We start from the raw sequence: 14,378 nt of genomic DNA, 5'->3' as shown, positions 1-14,378 counted from the left end.
CCTTAAAGGTACCGCAGACATATACATTCAGCAGTACAGGGGAGTAGGGGGCAAGACCCAACACGGGAGAAAACTAGAGGGACGGACAGGGAAAGGGAAAGAGACAGGAAGAGCAAGCACTGCGTCAAGAGGCCAGACCGATGAGTAGATGAAGAGGGACGGCATCAACAGGCGGAGCGGCAGGAGTGAGCAGGTTATTGTGCAGGATACGTGACCAATAGACCCTATTGACCAGCACACTAGGTGCACGACAGCAGTGTTTGTTCTGTTAGCAACATCACTCCTTTTATTATTTTATTTAGAAATATCTCCCATTTCATAGAAGTGAATGGTTAGTAGTTATTATAGTTAGCTATTAGTAGTTAGTTATAATTATTGCTCTGATAATATTCTTTACAAGGCATTGCCTATTGAAATAATAGCATGAAACTTGCTTCAGCAAGTTTTTTATACATGGTCAAAGACATTTATTTATATTTATAGATGTATGTTGTCAAGTACAATTTTTGCTTTGCAATGAATGTATTTACGTTTAATTCATTAAATTAAAATATATGTAAATGTGCAGCTCGTTCAGCTGACTGGAACACTGGGGTTCGGAGGAATGAGGTTGTAGTTTACGTTCAGCTCTTGTCACTGGTCTCTTGTCGTGTAGAGCTCATTTCAAACTTCAGTTATGTATATGTCACGGGTTTAGGTCTGATACACTAGCTTGATCATGTTGAAGATCAAGTTATTTTGAAATGGTGAACAATAATTTGGTAACATGTGGGGACCTCTGGTGGTCACTTTAGACTAACCTATGTGGGAATAGGTTTGTTTGCAGACATGCTATTTCCACATAACAGGCTATCAATTCACGTTGCGCACGTTGTGAATGTATCACAAACTTTTTGGATGACATATGTCATGTGTAAATAAATATAACAAAACAATACAAATATTTTTTGATGTAGCCTATGTTGGCCTGTGGATTAGACGTCCTTCTTCAGACCGTTCCTACTGTCTCCTCAAACTAGAAATTAAGTCTCCTTGTCTGTCTCCTTGTTAGCGACAATGGTCAGTGAACAGACCTGACATAGCTACAACCTCTGCACAAGTAAACGTACCATTTGGGATAACAGGATCACTACACAAATGGTAGAGCATTGGCATCCTCTTCTACCCAGTCTCGGTCTGTCTGTACCTGAATGAGATGTACTGTAGTATGATGGTTTACTATATCACTTCACACTGCAGTGCATGCAAAACATTAATGTAACAAGTGTTAATTTTGCCATGAATCATCTTCATAATCTTATATCTATTTATACCCAAGCTCAAATATATTCATCTAATACCTTAAAATGACCGTAATTATACCTAAATAACTTTAGGTAGGCCTATGATGCATATAAAATGCACCCATGCATTTTAGTTTCAAATATTTTAAATTATGACTTTTTCTTCTTCTGAATAACATAACCAGAAGAATATAAATCCAGTGTTCTTCTCTCTAAATCATTATCTGGTCATGTCACTGTAGCATTCAATGCAATCAGTGAGGGAGCGCATGTTTAATACCTAAACATGATGCAGCATCACGTTAAAATGCAATTTATTTGTATTTTATGATTTTCCTCCCAACGGGCAGCCGTTCTTGTTGCTGTTCTTGCTTTACGTCCATGATGCTGACCTGTTGCTGTTCTTGCTTTACATCTATGATGCTGACCCCTGCAGGCTCTGACGCTCCACGTCAGGCACGAGCTGTTTCGGCTCGGCGCTGACGTCACTGCACTCCCATAATGCAACGAAACATATGACACACAAAAAGTAAACAACGGGAATTCACGATGGCAGCGGACAGTGATGTGAGTTCTTTACCTTATGTAGTATTGCTATTTCAGCAATATGATCCCATGCGAAACAAACGACCGAAGTGACAATAATGTATTTTCCCCGCAGCCCGAGACGGAGGTGTTTGAGATCACGGACTTCACCACTGCGTCCGAATGGGAAAGGTGCTGTCAGCAGAGAGCTAGCTAGCGGTGGCTCCACTTCTCTAATGATACGTCTAGCTACGTTCTTAAACAATACTCATCATTGATAATAACAATAAAGTGAGCTGTTGAGTGTCGTGTGTGACCTAATGTTCCACTTCATGCGAACCATGCGGATAGCCAAGCAGAAAACATGGTTGAAAGTGCAAATATGTTCCTTGCCATAAAATAACTTGCTTGCACAATAATCTGATTAGGTGTTACATTTTTCTATGTTCAGCCCTGCGCTATATGACTGAACTTTTCATGAAAAAAACATTCTTCAACCTCGGTACTAGTATGTCCTAATATGAACGCAATGGATAGCATCACATCTATTGCCACGTACAAAATTCTACATGTACATGCAGTGAGTTACTTAGATTCTGTCTCCATAGAGAGTACTGGTGCTCATTGCAAGTGACATGTATGAAGCTAGAGTATAGCTAGAATAGAAGTATATGAAAGCACAGTAGAGAACATGATAGAGGGTCCAAGATTATTTGAAACTTTCTAAATTCATTTAATTTAAACAAAAGTCCTGTTTAGGATTAATCTTGACTCACACACTACTGTTGAATACATCTGTAGGCTGGATGTTTTTGCTTTGCGTTTATTTTCCTGGTACATGTTTTGCTGATGGTTTCTGACCCCACAGTTTATACTCAACTAAACTAAAACTGATTTGTCCCTCGGCAGGTTTGTGTCAAGAGTTGAGGAAGTGTTAAATGACTGGAAGCTCATTGGCAGCTCTGCCGGAAGGGCTTCTCCAGAGAAGGTAAACCCACGTTTTTACTGGCCCTTACCTTTTCCACAAAGTAAGACCACTGACAAGACATATTTTGATTCCTCTTTATACCTATAATATATTTATCCTCTCTATATAGCATTGTTGAACACTTGAACCTGATTTGTCAATTACTTTCCAAGGGTGTCTATGGTTTTTCAATAACGAGACACCTCTGCCTTTAAAGACTTCCAATCATTGCGCTACAAATCCAACAATAAAAACAACGGTCAAATACAACATCCAACCATATGTTACCTTGACGACACAAAATCAAAATGCCAAAGCATTGTCAAGAACATGTAAATATCAGCTCATTAAGTAGATAAAAAATCAATAATGTTAATGATGAGGTATTTAATCATTGTTAAACTGTGGTATATATAAGAAATAGGGCTTCCCAGGCACATAGTGATGTGGAATAATCCATCAATTAACATACAGAGCATGCAGCTACACTGGGAAACATGGATAAAAGGAGGAATTCAGAAGTTGTCAGATGTTACAAATGACGACACTGTGGTACCTTTCAGCGAATTAAAAAGTAAATATAGCCTAAAAGATACAGAATTGTTTAGGTATATGCAACTGAAAAACTGGATTACTCGCAATTTTGACTTGGGAAAGAAAACCAGTCCTGAAATATCCAATATCTCAAGCAAAAGTGTCAAAAAGAAGAAGCTGATTGGTTTTATAAACGTGGAAAACAGCGATGCATTCTTAGAGAATATATATAGTAAGTGGACTGAAGACTTAGGCGTTGATGTTAAAGAAAAATGGAAAGAATGCTTGTCACTAACATACCAATTAACCACTAATGAAAATCTGCGCCTAATACAGTTTAAGGTAATGACAAGAGTATACTACTAAAGATAAAATAAGCAAGTTTGATAACACATTGTCAGATAAATGTTTAAAGTGCAACCTATATGGTGACTCCCTCATGCACGCCTTTTGGTTCTGCAAAAGTATTAAGAAGATTTGGGAAAGCGTAGAGTGTTGGTTATGTAAATATACAAACAGGAAAATTATATTCTCTCCAAGAAAATGTATTTTTCAAGATATAGAGGGGATGAGATATCCGACTAGTTGGCAGATACTTTTTTCCTCTCTTATCCTTAAAAAATGAATACTGCAAAACTGGAAGAATAAGGAAGCACCATCAATAGAAAATTGGAAGGCCTTGATGAAGTACTACCTGTGTATTGAAAGATCAATGTCAGAGGACAAAAATAAAAAGAAACAATTTGATAGCCAATGGAGCGAAATTTATAATGCCCTCTAGAGCATGTCCTTAGAACCCCTTTTTCTTTTTGTCTTTTTCTTTTTTTATGGCGTGTGTGTGTGTGTGTCCGGCCTTGAATGTGGACCAGCATTGAGATAGAGGAGTCTTGTGCACTAGGTGTTTTCAGCTCTATTCAGTGCGGGGTGGGAGGGTACCATAGTTTTGAGGGAACCATTGACTATAATAAGACAGATGAAATTCTGATTCTGACTTTGATTTTGATGAAATACTATGAAACTCTGATATTGATGAAATTCTGAAATTGCTATTTTTTTATTTTTTGTTGTCTTGATGTACTTCCGGGTACCTAACTATGACGACCCACAGAAATTAATTAAATAAAATTATATTAAAAAAAAGATAACTGTGGTATAGATGGAATAATCCAGGACAGGGTGTCCATAATTGGGAATGAATGCACAACGTTGCTGGTGATGCAGCTGAGGCGAAGCCACAGTGGCTTAAAAATGCCAAAGTTACTTACTTAAAGGACTCACTTATTCTTCATTATTATCAGGGTGAATACACCAGTGGCACCTGGGAGGAAAAATCACAGGAGATCAACTTCGCTGACTTCAAGTTCTCTATAACCCACCACTACTTAAAGCAGGAATCAGACAAGGGTGACCTGAAAGAGGAACTCGAGGAAGGTACAGTAGTCCTTTAGTTTTCCTTCTGCCATGGCGATATGGCAAATATCAGAATAAACCACATTGATATGTATACTATGGTATTTGTTGCACTTAATATGTGTAAATATGGCACAGTTGATTACATTTATATCAAGAAAACTATTCCGTTATGTAATTATAGATTATATTTATTTGAGTAAATTAGTTTACAGTTACATTTTATTAAATTCAACTTCAAAATCTATGATGCTAATAATTTTGTGAGTTTTTCTTGACCTTGCCTTGTTTATTTGATTTGAGTGCCTTGGCCCCCTTGAATGTGTTTCATTCCCTCTGAACTGATCTGCTCTGTGTCTCTAGATGCATTTCCCTTGGCTATGCAGGACCTCCTGTGTATGAACAATGATTTTCCTCCGAGGGCGCACTGTCTGGTGCGATGGTGAGTGCCCCCCTTTTCACACAGTTTAGAATACCAAAATGTGAACATAGTAAATGTTAGACATAAACATGATGGATGCAACACGCCCAGAAGATGATCTTCTGCATTTTGTCAAGAATTTGCCAGGGCAACTTGGCCGTTCCAACAAACTCTCTAAGAGTATATAAAAGATACAACTACTAATCTACTAATACTGATACTACTACAAGATAAAATGGCACTTTGTTAAAGCTAGGGTTGGCGTTTTATTTTAAAAGCATCATTTGCCATATTTGTAGAAATCCTTAACTTCCCGACAGCAATCAATATATCAAATGCTATCACAAAAAAAGAAAAGAAACGGGTATCTGTGGTTGTCACAAACCTTTAATTACCCCGTCCAATAATTTTATTCACCCTGATTGAAATCTTTGCATCGCCTACCTCTCTTTCAACATACCAACCCAGCTACCTTTGCGCACTCTGCCTGTGCACTCACTGAACATGACCAGCGTCTTCCACAAGGCTAGGCAGACCTATTACTTAAGCTAGCCAGGGAGGGAGTCCTGAAGAGAGAGGTGGGTTTTTTTGGGTTGGATACATTCAAAATCTAGTTTACTCTGGCTGGTATCTCCAAATTGCATACCCTAGCTTTAATCCCAGGCGGGATATTTAACTGTCTCACAGCAGCAGGGCCATGACGGAAGTAGAATTAAAAAAAAAGATACTAATTAAAACGGAAAGAATGGGATAAGGGGCAATAACAAAGCTGTGCTCTGGGGCGTTGAGATTGATTTCCCTGGTCTGCTCTGACAGGTATGGCATGCGAGAGTTCTTGGTCATCTCACCGGGGGCCAACTGTGAAGCCATCACCAGCGAGTCCAAGTGCAACTTATTGCTCAGCTCCGTCTCCATATCTCTGGCCAACAGCGGCTGGTGAGTCCCATTTCAATTATAAATTTGAGTTTTAAACTAAGAAGCAATTTATACTGTACTCTCTGTCCCCATTTCTGATCCATACTCTGTATACATTTAAATGTCTTAATTTGACCTTTTATCGATATTTTGCAATGTTCTTATTTCTTTTTTTTTTGCATAGTTGTTGAAGTCAACAAAACAAATGCAAATTATTATATCATGCTGTACTGCTCTTGTGTAAAGTATGCTGTCGGTACGTACTTCACTCTTTGTGTGACCTGTGGCTCTTAATGGTGGTCCTAATGTGAGCAAATGGCTTTATACATCGCTGTAGCTTGGGCTGAGTGCGTTTAATGGCAATCCATACCAGATGGGGGAGCCTGCGAGTCGCGATAAGGAGGAGAGGATGAAAATGGAAACGATGGCACAGGACGCTCTGTTTGCTCATCGTCTGATAGCATTTTAATGTGATGCTGCATCATGTTTAGGTATTAAACATGCACTCCCTCACTGATTGCATTTAATGCTACAGTGCCATTAACAGTTATTTAATTTAGAGAGAAGAACACTGGATTTATATCCTTCTGGTTATATTCTTCCGAAGAAGACAAAGTCATAATTTAAAATATTTGAAACTAAAATGCATGGATGCACTAAAAGTAATTTATGTGTAATTATAAATGGTAATTTTAAGGTATTAGATGAAGATCTTTGAGCTTGGGCATAAATAGATCTAAATATTTTTTGAAGAAGTTTTTTGTCATAAGATTATCATATCGGAAATAGTTCAAACCTAATAATAGTTATTAGGTTTGAGAAAGGTACGTGAGCTTTTCATTTTTAGTTTTGAGGTTTAACAGGTAAGTTTGATCTAGGTCTGTTGTGTGATTGGAGGTGGGTTCAAATCAGGGTTGCGTTATTGATCATTCTTCTCTGCATATCGTGTGTGAAGCACAATGTGGAGTCACAGAATGGAGATGGTAGATGTTCAATTTGATTCCTTGTGAGATAGTTGCGGTTACATTCCAGAAGGAAGACGTTTTATAGGTAATGAGCGTTGGGCTGTGAAAAGTCACGTCGATGTTGGAATAGGCATGCCACTGAATTGGTGTGCAAAGTACCATACACTAAATCACAATGCTGGAGATATTTTTTGGACTGTACCATAGAAGAGATATACTATTCCATTGTGCAATTTCCATGGAATAGTATGTGTTGTGCAACATTCGACAAAAGCAAAGCAATACAGAGATGATCCTCGAGTGAGCCCTGATGACAGATGTAAAGCAGCACACAGTTAAGCCTTTAGTTTGTAGTATTTTAAAATGTGCTGATTATTTTGTGGCTGCATTGCCGTAATGCAAGCAAATGCATTTGTCATCACATTTGTTTTCCAACATCGTCGAGGAACAAATTCTTGGTTCCCAGTCTCTCTTCTTGCACTTTTGCTGGCTGTGCTCAGCTGGCCACCAATTACAGAGATGAATGAGGGGGTATTTCATGAATATCCAATGCATGCGCTACATGCACTGACAATTCAATGAGAAATGAATGAACTTCTTCTGCTGTTGTGAGACAAAATAACAGATTTGGTGGGATCGTGGCGAGCTGGTGGCAAAACGTGTGCATGAGTGATGAGATCACATCCTACCATGATCCTACTCTTGCTTCATATTGATGTACCGATCACTGAGTTAAAACGCAAAAAGTTGTTGATTTTTACATTTCAAGTGTTTTTATAAAAAGAAAAATGAGACCTAAATATACCGTGACAAACTTCAGGTAATTTATTGGTGGTTCCACACTGGGAATCACCAGTCCTTGGTGGGGCCCCACCACGCCCCTTCACTGCCACTGCGCCAAAGGGATAGAGAACCTGTTGTTTTGGCGTTTTAGTAGACAGTCATCTAGCGAATGGTTAGCGTGCAAATTGAGCTTTTAAAATACTTCCATACCTATACAATATTGATTTCTATACCATGATACATATTTTGACATCTTTATTTTACTTGGAAATGGTAAGCCTTGCTTTATGGTTGTCTGTCTCAGACTAAATGTTAAGCCAATATTTAAGTGCAAGTTAAGTTAAATGCATCTCTTAAAATTGTGGGTAGATGCAATAAAATTATCATAAAATAATAAAATAAAGGGTATAAATAGTTTGGAGTCAATAGAGCACACGCAGATAAATGAGGAGTGTTGCTAATTTCAATGAACTGTCATTTGTCAGATAGCAACTTTCCCTTCCTCTGAATAATTTGCCAAACGTTACTGACATGCGACATCTCAATACAGGTGTAATGACAATGGAGAAGAGAATGGCTTCACAGCATCATTGTGCTGCTTTGTAATCGCTGCCAAGTTACTGTGAAATCTTTTGGACAGCTTATGCACATCAGCACGTCTCGCCAGCCACGTGTATCCATGGTAACATCCCAGGGATGGATTACTTCTACATTTATTAATTTGCAGACACTGATTGTTGGTGTGTGTGTGTGTGTGTGTGTGTGTGTGTGTGCGTGTGCGTGTGTGCGTGTGTGCGTGCGAGGTGTGGGTTTGTTTGTTGCTGGCTGTGGCCTGGTGGGGATTGTCTGCTGTGCTGTTGTTCTTCAGCTGCCTGGTTCACGTGATCTGGTTCACAGTCAACTCTTCAAATAAATTAGACAAAATCATACATTTATTTATTGTTAATCCACAAAGAGGAAGCGAGCGTAGACTTGATAGACTTGAAAAAAGACTTGACAACGTGTGAGCAAGATTTTATTTCATTCTGTACATCCGCACGTTGTCATACATCAAGCATCCCTTTTCCTTTTAAATAGAAACATGGTGGGCGTGCAGAACTCTTGCTGTGGCGTCGGATCACATTGGGTCAATCAGTATCCATAGCAACTGAAATGCCGGCAGCAGGCGGCAACAGCTTGGGTCACCTGCCCACCCCCCCCCCCCCCCCCTTCTTCTTCTTCTCTCTCTGCTGCTGTAGGAAGAAAGGCATCGGGGGACATACAATACATATCAGTCATGAATATGCTAATTATATTGGGTTTAAATGACACTGGACGCTAGCTGTCTCAGACAATGAATGTAATGTTCACAAAACTGCTCCTATGTGGCATTGCAGTGTCATTAGTGGGCGAGCGCTCGCTCTCCTCGCGTCAAAATGACCGTCGTTAACTAAATGAACGCAACATCCCGAGGTTCTCACCGCTTTGCGTTTATTGGCTGCACTTCCGCAAGCGTCCACCTGGTGGCACTGTGCAGCCACTGTCGAATTCACGCTTGCCCGGAGGTGGGGGGGGGGGGGGACGGGACGCGGGTGGTGGCGAGTGAGCAGCAAAACCCGCTACACCACCTCAACGGTATCTGACGGAACAACCTGACACTGGACTTACAATACTTTTTTCTTTTTTTTTTTGATTAAATCCCTCCCCCCTCGTCCCTCGTCCCTCCTCTGCCCCGGTGTCCGCAGTCAGGTGCCAATGTTTGTGCAGATCCAGCAGAAGTGGAGGCGGCTGTACGCCGGCGAGTGCCAGGGCCCCGGCGTGCGCACCGACTTCGAGATGGTCCACCTCCGCAAGGTGCCCAGCCAGTACAACCACCTGTCTGGCCTGCTCGACATCTTCAAGGCCAAGATAGTGAGTGGGGGGGGTCCCCGACGCACGTCAACTTGAACCTCTGAAGAATAAGTCCCGCCTCCGAGGCGCCCGGTTCCCTCGGTCAAATGTCTATGGGAAAATAACATGTTTTTTTTTTTGAATGATCGTACATAACGAACTCTGTAGGTCGGCGAAGATTGATTTTGGATTGTCGGTGCCGTTAAAGTGGTAAAGCGATTATTAATGATACTTTAACGGCGTGTAGTTCAAAACGTGACGCAGCTTTTACTTCTTCGCCGACCTACAGAGTTTGCTAAGTACGATCATTCAAAGACCCCGTGTTATTTCCCACAGACATTTGACCGAGGGAACCGGGAGCCTCGGAGGCGGGACTTATTCTTCAGAGGTCTATGAGTAAAACTAAAGCATGGGGGGGGGATCGGGGCAGACACCGGTCACTCGGACAGGCGTGTGAGTTGACCACGGGCGTGAATTAAATCCCGGTGCCGCTGTCCTGAAACGTCCTAATGTCCTCTGCATCGCAGGCCCACGGCTGCCTTTCCTCTTGCCCTTGTCCCAATTCATCTCCTCTTTTATACCCTTCACTTTGCCTCCCTCTCTCTCTCTCGCTCCCTTTCCTCCCTGTATCTTTCCATGTAAGTATACATTATCTTAATATATGTAATATGTCATATTTTTTTCTTCTGTCTTCTTTTCTTTTTTTTTTCCTGTCATCAGGGCTGTCCCCTGACCCCCCTGCCCCCCATCACCATCGCCATCCGCTTCACTTACGTCCTGCAAGACTGGCAGCAGTACTCCTGGCCCCAGCAGCCTCCAGGTACCAACCCCACACAGCAGGGGGGGGGGCGGTCCTATACCTGCCAATCCTCCGGCCCCGCCTTAAAGAGACAGGCGGCCATTTCTTTCTGTCTTGTTTTTTCTAAGGGCCTATCGTTCTCCCTTTTTTTTTTTTTTTTTTCTCACGCTAGTTGCTCGATAAGGGAATGGGTGGAAAATAAAGTTGGATGAATCTTTCTCAGCGTGCCCAATCACGCAGCACACTGAAATGAAATGGTGGTTTACTTGATGGGAGACGGAGTTGGAAACGGATGCTTAGAATTAGATTTAAATCGTCTTTAAGGTGGACAGGAATAATAATAATAATAAATGTCAGACGTGGGTCTGAGATGCACGGCAGGTCAAGTGAGTAATGTGACGGATATCAGTGAACCCGAGCGTATCAGCCGCCCAACAGGAAGGCGGTGCTGATGTAATCCCCATCCCCGTTGTGATCCGTGTGTTCACCAGCGTGGTCCACCCAACGGCCTTTAGAGGCGCGAAAGAGGCGCTCCCCGTTCAAAGGGGTTCAGGAGAGGAGGCAGAGGAAACCGCGAGGAGGTCAACAAAATATGTTGTTTTAGTCCAAAATAAAAATAACTCCCGCCTGGCACGGCATCCATCCATCCCCCCCCGCGGTGTGAGAAAGTAGTGGTAGTTAGAGCAGAAAGGTCATTTACAAGTTATTTCTTCATTTCTGTATTGTGAAGGACGTGGGCTGTGGCTTTGACCCTGCTTCATCCCTTCTTTCATTTCTCCCTGCGATCCTTTCCCGCCTCAGAGCTATGAACCAGGCGTCTGGTCGGAGTTGTTTACGTGTTGCGTTGCGTGCCCGTCCTTTTGGCGATGGATCACTCTGATCCAAGCCCACGCGGCGATAATGAGCGAGGGGTGTGTTCAATATTTGTTCCGGCAGACTTTGACGCACTTCTCGGAGGTGAGGTGGGCGGGGTGGAGTTCGGCAAGCTTCCGTTCGGCGCCTGCGAGGACCCAATCAGGTGAGGGTCACCGAAGCCGTGACTACAATGCATGCCTTATTGATCTCATATCCCCCCCCCCCCCACCCCCATCCCTTGTATTTCAGTGTTATTCTTCTTCTATTTTCTTCTTCTATTTTTTTTTCTTTTCTTTTTACATTTTCATGTTTTATTTGAAATTAGATATTTTCTGTGAAATCAGGCACGGGAACGAATCACCAACGTGCCGGTGAGACGGTTGATTGAATTATCAAACGCAGAATGACATTCTCTCATTTGTTCCCTCCTTGTTAACGACGGCCTCAGTGAGCTGCACCTCGCCACCACTTGGCCACACCTGACCGAGGGCATTGTTGTGGATAACGACGTCTACTCGTAAGTGTCAATCACGGCCACTTCATAATCCATCATTTTTCTCCCTAGCCCTCTCAGCTCCTCGCCGACACACACATGCGTCGGGAAAGCGAGGAGGGGAGAAAAAAAAAAAAAAACGGAACGCATTTAATTAAACGGCGACGCGTGTTTTTGTTGTTTTTACTTAATTAAAGCGGAATGCACTCTCTCCCGACAGCCTTCGCCGTGCGGAGTGGGAGACTTGACGCTCCGGCGCTCGTGAAACACGGTTTTAATTTTTAGGATTTTTGAACAACAGGAGAAGGCCGAGCTGTGGGGAAAAAGAGAATCTCCACCCGCTCTGTGGCATCGTGGTTCCCTGGGCGTTGATTAATTATAAGGAATCACTCCTAATGTACCTGCATGTACATTGGGAAGTGTATTTATACATTTCTATATGTTTACTTACACGAGAGCCTAAATACCGTAGTCTGATCTTGCTCCATTCCATCGTCGTTAGAGCTACTGATTCACTCCAAATGAATCATTCTCCGCTCCGCTGCGTTGCTGAGGAAACGCTCTGCCAGCGAGTTATTATAGCTGACTGTAATGTTAGTGTTTATCTCAACCCTCCAACCAGTCGTTTTTTTGTTTTAACAATTCCACGACAAACACAGTTCTCTCCCTCAGATCTCCTCCATCGGGTATGTGTGTCATTCAGGGAGGAGAAGAAGACGTTGTCAACCCTGTTCCCTTGCGTACCTCCACCCGAAAACGAGAGAGTGGAGAGGGAGGGTGGCCGTAAATCTGAAAAGCGAATGCCAGGGAAAGGAATTCAGTAAAATAAAGCGAATGCCACTGTAGACTTAAAAACTTGTTTCTAATTGAGGCTGCAGGGCTGCTGAATACACTAAGAGATATTACGATGTGCCGACTACTAAATATTGGGTTCACATTCCCAGCTATTTGTGGCACATTTTGAAGCCTTGGGCAAATGTGAAAGCGCTTGTTTAAATGTTTTTGCAGTTATGAGAATACTGCTAAAGGTTATGCATGCAATTTAGAGGAACATGGGGAGATCCATTGGATTGTGAGTGGTCTTCTCATTGGATTGTGAAACATTGTGGGAATCCATTTCTCTCCACAAAATACCAGAACATATTGAGTTAGCCCCCGCATACTTTCAACCTTGATAGTACTCGGTGTAGGTGACATGGATGTGGTTGGCACGCGCACGCACACGCACACACACACTCGCTGCTTTTCTCTGTGTGTGATCATCTGACCATATGTGCTCTGTGTGTGTGACCCGGCAGCGACCTGGACCCTCTCCAAGCCCCCCACTGGTCTGTGCGAGTCAGGAAAGCGGAAAATCCCCAATGCTTGTTAGGTAAGAGGCCGTCTCCTTGTGCCTGCTCTGCCGACTACCTGCTATCCCTCATAGGAGGCCCGCTGCGCGTTGATAGCCTGCACGGATCCCTTGCACGGATGTGTCATGGAAGGGCAAACACGTGTGTGGCGCATGGTGTTAATAAAGAGCTTCCACCGTTCTGTCCGTATAGACTCATTCAGTGGCACACCTCACGTGGGTTGGAAGTTCCATTAACTTGGTGGGGATGAGCTACCCCTTAGCTGGTAAGTCTGTGTGGAAGCCCTTCTTTAAAAGATGGTTTCAGTGTTCATAATCTGATATCATGGACAAACACAAAAGGTTCTTTGCGTGTTTTGTTTCCTGCGCGTGATTCATAGCGGTCGCATGCTGTTCACTTGCCTATTAGTCACAGTCTCTGGCCGACAGAGTATGGTTTAAAAGAGCGAACTGACAGAGTGGTATGGCAGTTAACATCGGTCAGTGAAAAGGAAAAGAGATTCAATTCTTGCGGCTATAAGCTGGATTCATGCATCAGTCGTGTTTATGATGTTGGTGAAACACAATGTGTAGCTCCGTAACATTGATGTAATGTCCTGCATTTTAGTTTAAGAAATGATGAGCGTATTTCTTTCCCTTCATTCTGACATGTTTGCCTACTATCGTGGAACCGTCCAACACACCAAAATAACTCAACTTATTCCTTTGTGTTTGCAAACATGGGGGACAAACATGATGACTTTCAGAATTTGTAATCTGGGTTTGGATTCACCGCAACAATGTCTACTGTTTCATAATGTATACCGGCTCCTCATCGGGTCTACAGCTCGGTAAATGCAATGGCAGCTACATCAATGAGATGCCATGTTTTAATTACACTGTACATTATGACTAATAAGCACAGCGCGGCATAGCCTTGCAGCCTCAGAATTGAGATGCACACTGAGGTATCTGTTCTCCGTCTGCTCCCAGCGCTCACTGATCCTCTCTCCGTCGCCCACCTCTCCCTCTCTTCCCCAGGAGACTTCCTGAACGAGTTCTTCAAGCTTTGCTGCAGGAAGGAATCCACAGAGGAGATTTTGGGCAGAGGATTGACCGAGGAAGAGGGCAAAGGTCAGCCATTCTTCCTCGCCATTGGAAGAGCTTGTTTTTGTGGGTCCGGTCAGCCAATCGTATCGACTACAGATTTATAGATTTATTTTCCGGTT

The 14,378-nt window shown here is 42.5% G+C and overlaps 1 protein-coding gene across 1 annotated transcript in view; it reads left to right on the top strand.

Annotated features, from left to right (window-relative positions):
• The first annotated feature begins 78 nt into the window (after positions 1-78).
• The window catches only part of rab3gap1 (RAB3 GTPase activating protein subunit 1), a 53,848-nt gene continuing 39,548 nt past the window's right edge, over positions 79-14,378 (top strand). The window contains exons 1-13 of the mRNA XM_084479006.1: positions 79-193; positions 1,720-1,850; positions 1,945-2,000; positions 2,718-2,796; positions 4,608-4,740; positions 5,083-5,161; positions 5,957-6,076; positions 9,528-9,693; positions 10,393-10,492; positions 11,408-11,489; positions 11,775-11,843; positions 13,118-13,191; positions 14,191-14,283. Of these exons, the coding sequence (XP_084335132.1) occupies positions 1,833-1,850; positions 1,945-2,000; positions 2,718-2,796; positions 4,608-4,740; positions 5,083-5,161; positions 5,957-6,076; positions 9,528-9,693; positions 10,393-10,492; positions 11,408-11,489; positions 11,775-11,843; positions 13,118-13,191; positions 14,191-14,283 (1,069 nt within the window). The 5' untranslated portion in view covers positions 79-193; positions 1,720-1,832. The remainder of the gene's footprint in view (positions 194-1,719; positions 1,851-1,944; positions 2,001-2,717; positions 2,797-4,607; positions 4,741-5,082; positions 5,162-5,956; positions 6,077-9,527; positions 9,694-10,392; positions 10,493-11,407; positions 11,490-11,774; positions 11,844-13,117; positions 13,192-14,190; positions 14,284-14,378) is intronic.

Source organism: Micromesistius poutassou, assembly GCF_964030765.1.
Source record: "Micromesistius poutassou genome assembly, chromosome: 14".
NCBI lineage: Eukaryota > Metazoa > Chordata > Actinopteri > Gadiformes > Gadidae > Micromesistius > Micromesistius poutassou.
Note: the sequence above shows the minus strand (reverse complement) of the source record. Positions and strands in the feature narration are given on the sequence as shown.